Source organism: Acartia tonsa, chromosome 6, assembly GCF_053477335.1.
Source record: "Acartia tonsa isolate MP-2025a chromosome 6, ASM5347733v1, whole genome shotgun sequence".
In the NCBI taxonomy this organism is placed as follows: domain Eukaryota; kingdom Metazoa; phylum Arthropoda; class Copepoda; order Calanoida; family Acartiidae; genus Acartia; species Acartia tonsa.
In genome coordinates, this window is record NC_137265.1 from 35,844,411 (window position 1) to 35,856,043 (window position 11,633).

The window sequence follows — 11,633 nt, forward strand, 5'->3', positions numbered from 1 at the left end:
GTACTTAGATAACATTTAGCTCACCTTCACCACCAGTAGGAGCATCTTAAAGGCCATCATCCTCAAAAGCAAGATTTTAAAATGGATTTTTTTAACACATCAAAAAACATTTTTGTATACTTTTCAGGGTAATTTTTATCTTTAACATGTATTTAGCTTCATCCATAAGACTGGGGGTCAGCAGCTGTCCTCTAAAGTGATAATGATAGAATTTCTTTTTTTCAATTATTTCTTATTTAGAAAGATCATTAAAATCTACCTAAAACTGTTTTTCATTATAATAAATGCATAAATCCCTTAAAAAAATTGTTATTTTATCAGAATCATTTTTTAAAAGTGGAGAAAAGTGCAAAACCAACGTTTTCTCATTGATTTTCTTTTGATTTGCATAATGACGTGGATCGGTAAAAAATAAAAAAATATAGATTTTGATTGAAATATAAGCATTTTACTTTAAAAAGAATCTTTTTCTTTTATCATACGTGTTACTTTAACAAATAGAAACAATGTACTGTAAAGCTGTACACTTATGGACTACCGTAGACAAAATATCCAGGAAAATGTAGATTGCATAATGAAGTGGTTCGGGGTTTAGAATAAAAAAAATTTTACTTGTGATTATTGAGGGTATGTTGCTGCAGTGTGACCAATGAGGAACTTACTTGTGAATATTGAGGGTATGTTGCTGCAGTGTGACCAATGAGGAACTTACTTGTGAATATTGAGGGTATGTTGCTGCAGTGTGAACAATGAGGAACTTACTTGTGAATATTGAGGGTATGTTGCTGCAGTGTGACCAATGAGGAACTTACTTGTGAATACTCATGAGGGTTTGTTGCTGCAGTTTGACCAATGAGGAACTTACTTGTGAATATTTATGAGGGTATGTTGCTGCAGTGTGACCAATGAGAAACTTACTTGTGAATATTGAGGGTATGTTGCTACAGTATACCAATGAGAAACTTACTTGTGAATATTGAGGGTATGTTGCTACAGTATACCAATGAGAAACTTACTTGTGAATATTGAGGGTATGTTGCTGCAGTGTGAACAATGAGGAACTTACTTGTGAATATTGAGGGTATGTTGCTGCAGTGTGAACAATGAGGAACTTACTTGTGAATATTGAGGGTATGTTGCTGCAGTGTGACCAATGAGGAACTTACTTGTAAATAATCATGAGGGTATGTTGCTGCAGTTTGACCAATGAGGAACTTACTTGTGAATATTCATGAGGGTATGTTGCTGCAGTGTGACCAATGAGAAACTTACTTGTGAATATTGAGGGTATGTTGCTACAGTGTGACCAATGAGAAACTTACTTGTGAATATTGAGGGTATGTTGCTACAGTGTGACCAATGAGAAACTTACAACATTCACTAGATTCACACATCTTTTCCTATACATTTATTATTTTCGGATTAATTTCATAATTTTCAAGTGAGGTGTGGGGGTGGGGGTGCAAAATTAGGCTATTTTTTAAGTGATCTTAAATAATCTTAATCAGGATTATAATTTAAAATTAGATAATGAGATACAATTTGGAACAGAGGCAAAAGAGCCAAAATTGCTTATTTTATTTGCTTTTTCATATTTGTCTAACTTGGAGAGAAATAGCACAACAAATCGGCGGAATATAGAGGTTTCTGGCAGCCGTTATTCACAGCTCCTCATTGTAACTCATAGGAGCAACTGTCATGCCTAATTCAAGCAATCTTTAAAGTCTTATAACACATATCTATACGGATACTTAGAATTTGCAACCCCCCCCCCCTCTCTCTCTCTTTCATTATCTGTTTGTCATTTCTATCTTTTTTTGACCTTAGTGCCTTTTTTAAAAACAGGTAATTTTTCATTTTATTTCCCTTTGAAATCTATTCTACACTCTTCTATTATTTTAATATATGGTGCATATTTTCTATCCTTAAAACCAATAACTTATTTACCTTGATTTGTTCTAGGCTTTCTTCGTTTTCTTTCCTGTAAAATTAAAACTATGCAATCTTAACTTTTTATCATAATAATATGTACCTTATTTAAAGCCCTACATTTCAAGTGGTTGGATTTTAATCATTTCGGCTCATTAATCCTTATAATAAAGTAAAGTATTGTATGTGCAATCTCCTAAGCTAGGGGTACCTGGCAGCACCAAATAAATATTTTTTATTATAATAAAGGATCTCTGTCTGTGTGTCTGTCTATTTGTCTGTGTGTGAACCAAAGGATCTCGCTAACCACTGGGCTAATATGGTTCTCCTTTACAGGGTAGCTTTATAGGTCCTGGGAAGGGACTATAACTATTTTTAGGGAGCGTACCACCACCCTCCCAAAACAAATCACCCATAGGACAAAATGACCTTTTTAAACTACAATTGAAAATGGGGGAATCGACCCCGCCCCCCCCCCCTCAAGGGCCCCCAGAGGCCTCTAGGGACGTAGCCGCTGGTTAAATAACTGACTCAAAAGTAAATTGAATTAATGCAAATATTAGATTTATAGTTTAGCTTTGTTATAAAAATTATTTGTTTTAAATTTCATACCTTAAACTTGGTAGCAAACTTGATTCTTCCATTACACCTTTAATAAATATTTTTTTTATAAGATCAAAAAATTACTTAGAATGTATTTTACTTTTAAAGTCTGTAGTGTAAGTATGAAGGACCTAGATAGCATTTAATTAAGTGAATTACAATTGTCCTTTTTATCCAAAAACTTTAAAATCTTTCTCAGAATGGCTTTGAAACCGATTAATATTTGCTGTTCTCAGCTAAACTGAAATATCGATATATATAGAATTGAATTACAGACAATTTTCCACAAATACGGAAATATAAATCATATTATTAATACCAGTTTTGCTAGTCTAGGCCTTCGTACCCAAGGCGCAAACAAAACTGGTTTAATTCTTATAATTTTTCATTTTAATATCCATTAAAAGCTGTCTATAATACGATGCATATAACTATCCAATGAATTTCCAATAAATTTAACCTGAGACAAGTGAAGAGTTGATTTGATTCAACGGAAGTCTTAAAAATTCCAGCCAGGGTTTAGACTCATTTTTCTGTAATAATCAAGGATAATTACAATCCAAGGATCTAATGGGTCAATGAATTTATGTAAATTCCCAACAATGATACACAAAATTACCCCTTAGTTTGGACACTCAACTTAATGAACTAGGTAACAAATCAAAATTCAATAATAGTCCCCAAATTTGTTGAGTCAACGAATAACAAAACATTATTATAAAACTCTGGGGACTAGTATATAAAACAGTCCAATGTGCCGTCTCTTTCTTTGTATTCAAGTACCTTATTCTCATCTTCAAGTATGCTGAAGTGCTCAAGAGACTTTTTGATCCTAAATTAATCTATAATAAGCATCTGCGATTGTGATAAAATCCAAATATATTTTATTAGCTTATTTTCATCCGATTAAAAAATAAAAAGATTCAAAATAGAAACTCTGCTATAAATTGTATTTTGTACATTTTTCATGTTATTTTAAAAAATCTTCCATTAAGTTTGTTTGAAAAGGTGTTCTTAAATAGCAGAAAGATATAGGCTAATATTTAAACAGACTTACCCACAGTGGGATCTTTTGCCAAAAAACGGGACATTAAGGGTAGACAAAAGTAAACATCAATAAAAAAGCTTGTATTTGACGAAATGATGTAATTTCTTTTGCTTTAACTCAATAACATAAATTTTGCTCCTGTTAACTTCTAATGTGCATTTGGTATGTACGTCTTGCTGTTTTGGAGGAGCGAAGCTACCCTATTTTTAAAAAATCTATAAAACTTCATAACTTTAGTTAAGATAGGAATATTTTAACAAAATCAACGTCTATGTAAATATTTCTTCAATGCAAACAATGTTTGTGAACATGAATATAGCGTCAGGTGCACCCAGTTCGAGTCCCGGTATTTTTAAGTAGGTCCAGTATAAGTAAAATAGGACACTTATAAGGCATTTTTTCAAATATTTTTTTTACAGATATAAACAACAATAACATAATTTTCAAAACACTTTTGATTTTGTGTTAATACCTTTATTCTAGGTCTAGCTATCTTCATTTAAAGTTTGTATAAGAATATAAACATAATTACTAATATTATATTCTCTCTCAAACCTATATTTCTCTCTCTCTCTCTGATGCGTATATAATGTTTTTGCAATATTATAATTAATTCGCACATTTGAATTTCTGCTGGACCAAAACCAGTTAGAAATACAAATTTTTTTAGAACACATGAAATTAAGCAAATTTAATTGCTAAAATAAAAGTATTTATAAGTCATTTTTATTTAACGACTCCTTTAACCCTTAAATGTCCATTAAAACCGCGAGAACGGCAAAAATCGTTAAAAATCTCGCCAACGGCGGCAAATAACGGGGTAACGGTTGGCCAGAGGCAAATAATGCAGAAGTAAAGAAAGTTCCGCCTCAAAAAGTTAGAAAACATTGCAGAGATGACTTTGGGCTCTAAAATGATTCCTTCCCCCTCTAACGGGGGAAAATTTGAAATTAACAAGAAAAAAATTGTTCAAACCATGCAATGTAAAATGCTCAATTACTCAAAAACGGACAAGAGGCCCCAGGTTGTGAAAACTGTTTAATACACAATACATGTTGTATATTGATATTAATATTGCAAAACCCGGGGCCTCCTGTCCGTTTTTGTGTAAAATGGAGAAAACTGAGCTGGATCTTTAAATGTGTAGCCGTTGGCGTGGCTGTAGCCGTGGCCGTAGTCATGGCTGTAGTTGTAGTTGTAGTCAATGTCGTAGGCGTAGCTGTGGTTGTAGCTGTAGCCGTAGTCGTCGCCACAGTGCTGCTAATAAAACATGGATTTTTAAATGATTTTACAGAAGTGCAATGCCGGCTATCCTAGAATTATGGATATCTAAAATCTTTTATGGCCCACCTAAAAATAAATTATTTTCATCAAAGAAATGAAATTATATTTTATACAAAATTACTATTTTAATAACACATTTTAAATGTTTGTAATATTTACATATTATTAAGGGCATGAGCCAATGTAGTTGGTACTACGGCTGGTATGGCCTATATCGTGCCGGGGCACGGCACAGCACAACATTGCACGCCCGGCCAATTGCCCAGCACGGCTGGACAGACAGCCACTACACACAAGACAAAGGGAGAGTCCAATAAATTCAATATAAATAAAAAAATACATTCAATTACTAAAATTTAAAAAATGTAATCATATTCCAACCTTATCAATAATATTGCAGTAATAAATCCCCAAAAGAATTTAATTTAATTTAAGTATATTTATAGTTTTATCATATTAATTTCCTAAAAACTGTCTCTTTATGTAACACAGGCAACATACTTTATTATTATTACTCAATACCCATACGTGACGGTTCAATATTAACAAATCATTCCATGCCCGTACGTTATTTTATACATCATATAAATAAACTACATCCTAACTTTTATAATTTACTTTTATTTTATTATTTATAAAAACCACAATTAAAATATTTTTATGATAGTTTTTAAATAAAATATTCCATGCCCGTACAATTATTCATACATTCATTTAACAATTATAATTTACGTTTTCAATAGTTTTACGTTAAAATTATCAAAAGCAGCTGTCTTCGTGGCTTTAGCAACGCTTTAGCCACACCAACGGACTGTGGTCACTTTTAGCGTGGTTAACCACGCTACGATTACAACTACACGTTGTCAATATGATTTAAAGATCGCATTTTTTTTTGTGGCCATGATTACGCGTGGTTAATATGATTTAAATATCGCTATTAGGTTGGTGGCTGTAACTCTGACCACGACTACGGCCACGGCTACGCTTTTAAAGATCCAGCTCTGATTTTTTGGGGTTAAAAATCTTAATATTTTTGGTGAAATTTTCTCACAAAATGTCAATTTACACCACCAAAAAAAATATTTTTTTTAAATTTTTCTTTAATTAGACATTGGTACAGGTATCTGAAAAGTACCTCAATCAAAAATTATTTTCATAAGATGAACATAAATGTATTTTTTGTTGCTTTGAAAAAATTGTGTAAAAAAATCTGGAAAGTCATCAAAACTGAAAAGAAATTTTTCACTACCTTTTTTAAAAATGGCATAAATCCGCCAAAAATGAATATTTTTTAAAAATTTCTTTTCTAGCTGTCTACTTACAGCCATTATTAATTCCTAGGATAGATAAAAGTCAATTTTAAATTTTTTGGATGTCCCGATTTTTTTTCAAAAGATCCCACTGTGTTACCTGAAGTGAATATTCCATTCTAAATGTCTTATGATTATATTGTCAGCAATCCTAACAATATGGCTTTCATTCTAAAGAATTTTGATTTTTTTGCTCCATTTGTCCTAAATATGTATGTTAATACAAAACTATCCTTTGTATAGATTAAAATCATGGGTAGAAAAGTTTAGATACTGCTATTTTATTTCCCGTAACCTAGGCCTCAAAGGTTTTTTAAGCTAACGATTCAGAAAATGTGTCTATAAAACTTTGGTGATAATTATAATTTGCAGTCTAATATACCAGACTTTTCAGATTTACATAAATATAATAGACCATCACGGGGAACTTCTATCAGCTTCACTTATTTACTACTTATATAATAATGGCGGCTACGCCCTTAGAGGCCTCTAGGGTCACGTAAAATTTTTTTTTTAATATATGTCAAGATCTTCCCCCCCCCCCCCCAAATAGCAATAAACCTTCCCATGACCTATGGGAAGCCACACTGTAAAGGAGAACCATATCGTGTCGGTGTTTAGCGAGATCCTTCGGTACAGACAGACAGAGATCCTTTTAATTTATTATAAGGATAAAAGCCCTCGTTCCTATGAAGTTGTTTAGCCTTGATGGGTTGTATAATTGTGCTATTTGGAAATCCATCCGAGTTCGTAATTAGAATTTCTGAATCCCAAGCTACTTCTTCTATTTTAGATTAAAAAGAATTTTGTTCAATTCATAGGTAAGTCGGGAGTCAAACGAGAAATTAATGGCAACGAAGAATCTAATCTTTCTTCCTAACTTATTTTAGCTTCAAAAAATTAAGGATTTTTGTCCTTGTTTAAAAAAGATATTTAATATTGCTCTGTATTTTAATCCACGAAGCATAAGCCAAAAAGATTTCTACGATTTTTAGCTGCCATTTAATCAACTTATCTTTTCATTAAGTTTCGTCCTCGTGAAGGATTTATTAATTCTTCCTTTGAAAACTGTTAAATTTTACTTGAAAGTGGGAGGGAAGAATGATTAATTTGCCATAGTCCATTCCCTTACCACAATTATGGTCTATAATTTCTTTTTGTTCCTGTCGTTGAATTAAACTGTGACTGTAATTTTATACTTGAACCGTCAGCTGTCAAAATATATCCATTCCAACCTAAAACAAATACGTAAAATTATTTTATAGAAAAAAAAACCTATATTAGATACATTAGACGGAATAAAAACGAAAAAAAGATCTAATTATTTCGAATAAATAGATATAATAATCACATTGGGTTAAAAAGGAGCAAACAACTCTTAACATTTAAAAAAATTATTAGTATCTTGCTTTACTAAGCTGTACAGGACATGACAGGTGTTCTACTTTATCCAATAATAGCGGCTAAAATAGCCTAAAACCATCAGTAGACCTATATAAATCTTACCTAAATTAGATAACCTAATCGGTTATCAAGTTATCGAGATATTAAGCTTCAGACAAAAAAAACTTTCTACTTTATATAATAGGATGTGGTTTTGAGAAATTAAGAAACTTTGCTAAGTCACTTGTGCTAAGTGCTTGTATGTGATCAAACACTACTGTAAAGTCTAATATACACAAATAACATTTACTTCTGAAGCAGCTTATAGTGCATCCAAACGTACGTATAACTATTTTCAGAGTTTGATATATGGCCAGGACGGGTCCCAGATGTTGCACTTTAGTAGCATAACTACTCTTTAATAAGGATATATCTGTCCATACATACTTATCTATTTTCAGAGTTTCATAAGTAGCCAATACTGGACCAAAATATTGCAATTTTGAAGCATAGCTACTCTATACTAAGATTATGGCCGTCCAAATTTACGTACCTATTTTTAGAGTTTTATATGTTGCCAAGACAGGTCCGAGATGTTGTACTTTTTTCATGGTCTGATTTCCATCCTTCTCCTCTCGTACTCGTTCTCTAGGTATGTAAACAATGGTTTATTAATAGTGCAGCTACTTTATAAATAAGAAATGTCCGTACGTCTCACTGTGCTTGAGTTAGTCAAGCAAGTTCTTGTTATCCTTTATTTATTGAATCGGGATAAATATTTATCTGCTTGCTATATAAGTTATTGTTCATCAATGAAATTTAGTTTTCGAGATGAGTTTATAATAAATGTAAAATTTTTTTTAGATAAGCAGGGAGGGGACATTGGACTGTAATTTATACTTGTACCCAAAACTTCATAAACTCGTTTCTTCATTTGCAGTGTCCAAACGTTTCCATTATCAATTTTTATCTACAGTAGGAGTAATTTTGTTTATTTGGATTTCAATACATCAGTTTATAGCCCACTGTCTTAACCCTCGATTTCCCTGCATGGTTATTTATTGTTTGTATTAATCCTTTTTTTGATAGGGGTAAATATTTAGGCATTTATAATATTTAATTTTCAAACCTGACATATTTATTGTGTATTTTTCTAGCTTCGCTGATGCCCAAATCTGCGGCTTCAATCCAAAAATCTTCGTAAATCAGAATATTTACACGACTAGGAGAAATTAATAACAATCATGTTTATTAGAAGCATAGCAACAATAGGCTAAAATATAGAATTGATCAAATTTATCTTGCAAAAATTTATGTCCGCTTAGGTTAAGGTCAGTTATAGTATTTTAAGTTCGCGTTCTTGGATGTAGCAAGAGATTTTTTATCCAAGAAATTCAAATTTTTTCCGTCAGTTTAAAATTATGTGATATATTTTCAAAAAAACATTCTTTTCAGAAAATAATGATATTATAGCCCAAAAAGAATATGAAAGGCAGAAAATTTGGAAGAAAATGGTATCTATGGACCTGGCTCAACACGTAGCGTATCCAAATAAATCTAAATACGTTAAAATGGTTCCTATCAGGTGCCCGACATAAATAGTTGGAGTAGGGGAATGCCTTGGCCCAAACTAGGCGTAACTCATTACCATGCACAGTTAGGTCTTGTAATAAAAGAGTAGGTTGTCTATAGGGCGAATGGACGCTCTTTTTTCACCACATTTAAGACGCGGATTATGTTTCAAGGTTCGTGGAAAGGTCTAGAACCCGAAGCGACACCAAGCCCTCTAGAGGCCATCTCTGGACCTACCTAATATCCTGGGACCATGGCCAAGCAAAGGAGGCGTAGGGGCATAGGGCAGGTATATCAAACAATCTATAAATCAATCAATAAATAAGGAAATTATATTCATAGGTAGGGCAGCGCAACAAATTAATACAAAAATAGGATTCATTGCTATTCATAGATTTTGGAGATAATCGTTACCAGGAACATTTGACCGTGAACTCCACTAGATCCAAAAAATAACTTATAGAACGTCAAAGGAATTACAGATTTTAAAGAAGGGTAAATTTTTGTATCATTATTGTGGTCCAAACGTTTCAACCAATAATTGTAATCAACAGAATGGTTAATTTTTTGTATTATCATTGGGAATGTACATCAATTTATTGTCCATTGTCTTATCCCTATAGATACTTGGTATTTAACTTTGTTGTGCACTTTATACCTGACATAATAACCAGGGTCGGTACTGCTACCAACCAGCCCACAATATATGGCCAATATAAAAGATATAAGTAACATTTTCTTCAGATTAATTGGGTTGCTTTCAGTACAGATTCCGCAGCCGCTAATTAACCTCTTAATCTTTGCGGCTGTGACTGTGAGGAGGCTGCAGTTTAAATTTATTCAAGCCCTTTGGCTTAATTATGTAGATTTCGGTTGCGATTCATAATAAACTTTTTCAATAAACGTTCAGAGACAAAAAAGCCTTTAAAGTTTCACACAAGAAACATTCCCTCTAGCCAGATAAATAAAACTGTCATATATGCATAAACTTTCATTGCCTAATCTAACCTATCTTAGGCGCAGCAAATATATATATAAAACTTATGCCTGTCTGTCCGTCCGTTCATCTTTCCATGTTTGATTAAAATACTGTTTATAAAAGATCAAAATGGATAAGACAATGGCTGATTAATTAATATTCATCCCTAATAATGATACATAGAATTCCTCCTTCTTTACATAATAATTGAAACGTTTAGACACTCAACTTTATGAACCAACCATCAAAAGTCCCCAAAGTTGTTAATCAAACAAATCAGAAAACATAACTATAAAACTTTAGGGACTAGTGTATTAAACAGCTCAATGTCCCCTCCATCCTTGGGTTGCCATAGTTGCACTGCTTTTGTAATTAAATGTACTTGTTTGATAATGTTTATTTCATTTTTGTATTAAGTAAGGGGCCGTATTAGTTAATCTTACATCTTTAACACATAAATAATTCTAATATTATATTAGATTTGGATGTGTGTGTTTTGTATGTAAATTAAGATATCTAAAATAACTATATGCAAATATATATATATACTCTGATTATTATGTAAGTTTAATAGTCTAAATATTTAATAGTTTTACAAGTTAACATACAATTTGATCTTTTCTTTTTTGTGAATTCCTTTAAAGTGTCTTTAGAGAACTAAAACAACCCTGTCCCCCTTTTTTAAATAAATTGAAAATAAGGGGGGTAGTAAAGTAGTTTTATTCCTAACACTGCAGGGCTACCATGTACCTAATACAGTGTGTTTTTTTTATGAAAACTTTTTTGAAAGCAATTTTACCCCACTTTCAGTTATCAGAATTTAATGATTAATGGCTTATTTTCTTTGTTTTTTAAGGCAATTAATAGAACAACAAAAAAATATTTCAGTTTTTATTTAAAAAGTACAGTAAAATCTAAATTTCAAAACTTAGGTGTCAACATATAAAAATGGTTTTAGCGCATTTTTCTTAAAAAAATGGATTTTCTGTAGTCGACTTTGGGGGGCCAGTACTCCCTCCCTGGTTGAGATATGACCTTCAAACTTTGATATGTTCTAGTACATGTCCCTAATAGTATCTGTATACATTTTTAGCTCTATATCTCAACTTTGAAGTGTTAAGCAGCCATTCTTGCAAAAGGTTGATTATTTGATCATCACCTAAGTTTTGAATTTTAGATTTTACTGTACTTTTTAAATAAAAACTGAAATATTTTTTTGTTGTTCTATTAATTGCCTTAAAAAACGAAGAAAATAAGCCATTAATCATTAAATTCTGATAACTATAAGTGGGGTAAAATTGCGTTCAAAAAAGTTCTCATAAAAAAAACACACTCTATAACCTAACCCTACCTAGAGTATAAGGTAACATCAACACCAGAAACACACTACCCTTTCAATCCTTCTTATTTTCATTTTATTTCAAATTAAGAGGGAGGGGGGTTTAGTGCTCGTCTATTGACTTTTAGGTAAACCTTCTTTTTTTCCAGTAGGATATAACGTAAACTTTTTAGTTAGGGACCGATT

At 32.0% G+C, this 11,633-nt stretch overlaps 2 protein-coding genes across 2 annotated transcripts in view; both read right to left on the bottom strand.

Annotated features, from left to right (window-relative positions):
- LOC145322513 (uncharacterized) overlaps window positions 1–6,957 on the bottom strand; it is a 16,686-nt gene extending 9,729 nt beyond the window's left edge. The window contains exons 1-7 of the mRNA XM_080164555.1: window positions 6,860–6,957; window positions 6,275–6,323; window positions 3,316–3,364; window positions 2,993–3,065; window positions 2,542–2,578; window positions 1,948–1,981; window positions 1,323–1,400 (exon numbers count right to left, since the gene is read on the bottom strand). Coding sequence (XP_080020681.1) covers window positions 1,323–1,400; window positions 1,948–1,981; window positions 2,542–2,573 — 144 coding nt within the window. The 5' untranslated portion in view covers window positions 2,574–2,578; window positions 2,993–3,065; window positions 3,316–3,364; window positions 6,275–6,323; window positions 6,860–6,957. The remainder of the gene's footprint in view (window positions 1–1,322; window positions 1,401–1,947; window positions 1,982–2,541; window positions 2,579–2,992; window positions 3,066–3,315; window positions 3,365–6,274; window positions 6,324–6,859) is intronic.
- A 296-nt stretch (window positions 6,958–7,253) lies between these two features.
- On the bottom strand, window positions 7,254–10,553 carry LOC145322514 (uncharacterized). Its single transcript, XM_080164556.1, has 5 exons — window positions 9,788–10,553; window positions 9,367–9,432; window positions 8,687–8,779; window positions 8,111–8,205; window positions 7,254–7,409 (listed from the first exon to the last, which is right to left on the bottom strand). The coding sequence occupies exons 1-5, from the start codon at window positions 9,862–9,864 to the stop codon at window positions 7,312–7,314; spliced, it is 429 nt and encodes a 142-aa protein (XP_080020682.1). The 5' UTR covers window positions 9,865–10,553; the 3' UTR covers window positions 7,254–7,311.
- Between the last annotated feature and the right edge of the window lie 1,080 nt (window positions 10,554–11,633).

Bases quoted from the DNA above. Each gene is read 5' to 3' on its own strand.
- LOC145322514 (XM_080164556.1), bottom strand. From the start codon at position 9,864: ATGTTACTTATATCTTTTATATTGGCCATATATTGTGGGCTGGTTGGT. The intron at 8,780-9,366 runs GTAGGTCCAGAG...AATTTCTCCTAG, and splicing joins CCATGGTCCCAGGATATTAG to TCGTGTAAATATTCTGATTT. The intron at 8,206-8,686 runs GTTTGAAAATTA...TTACATACCTAG, and splicing joins ATACACAATAAATATGTCAG to AGAACGAGTACGAGAGGAGA.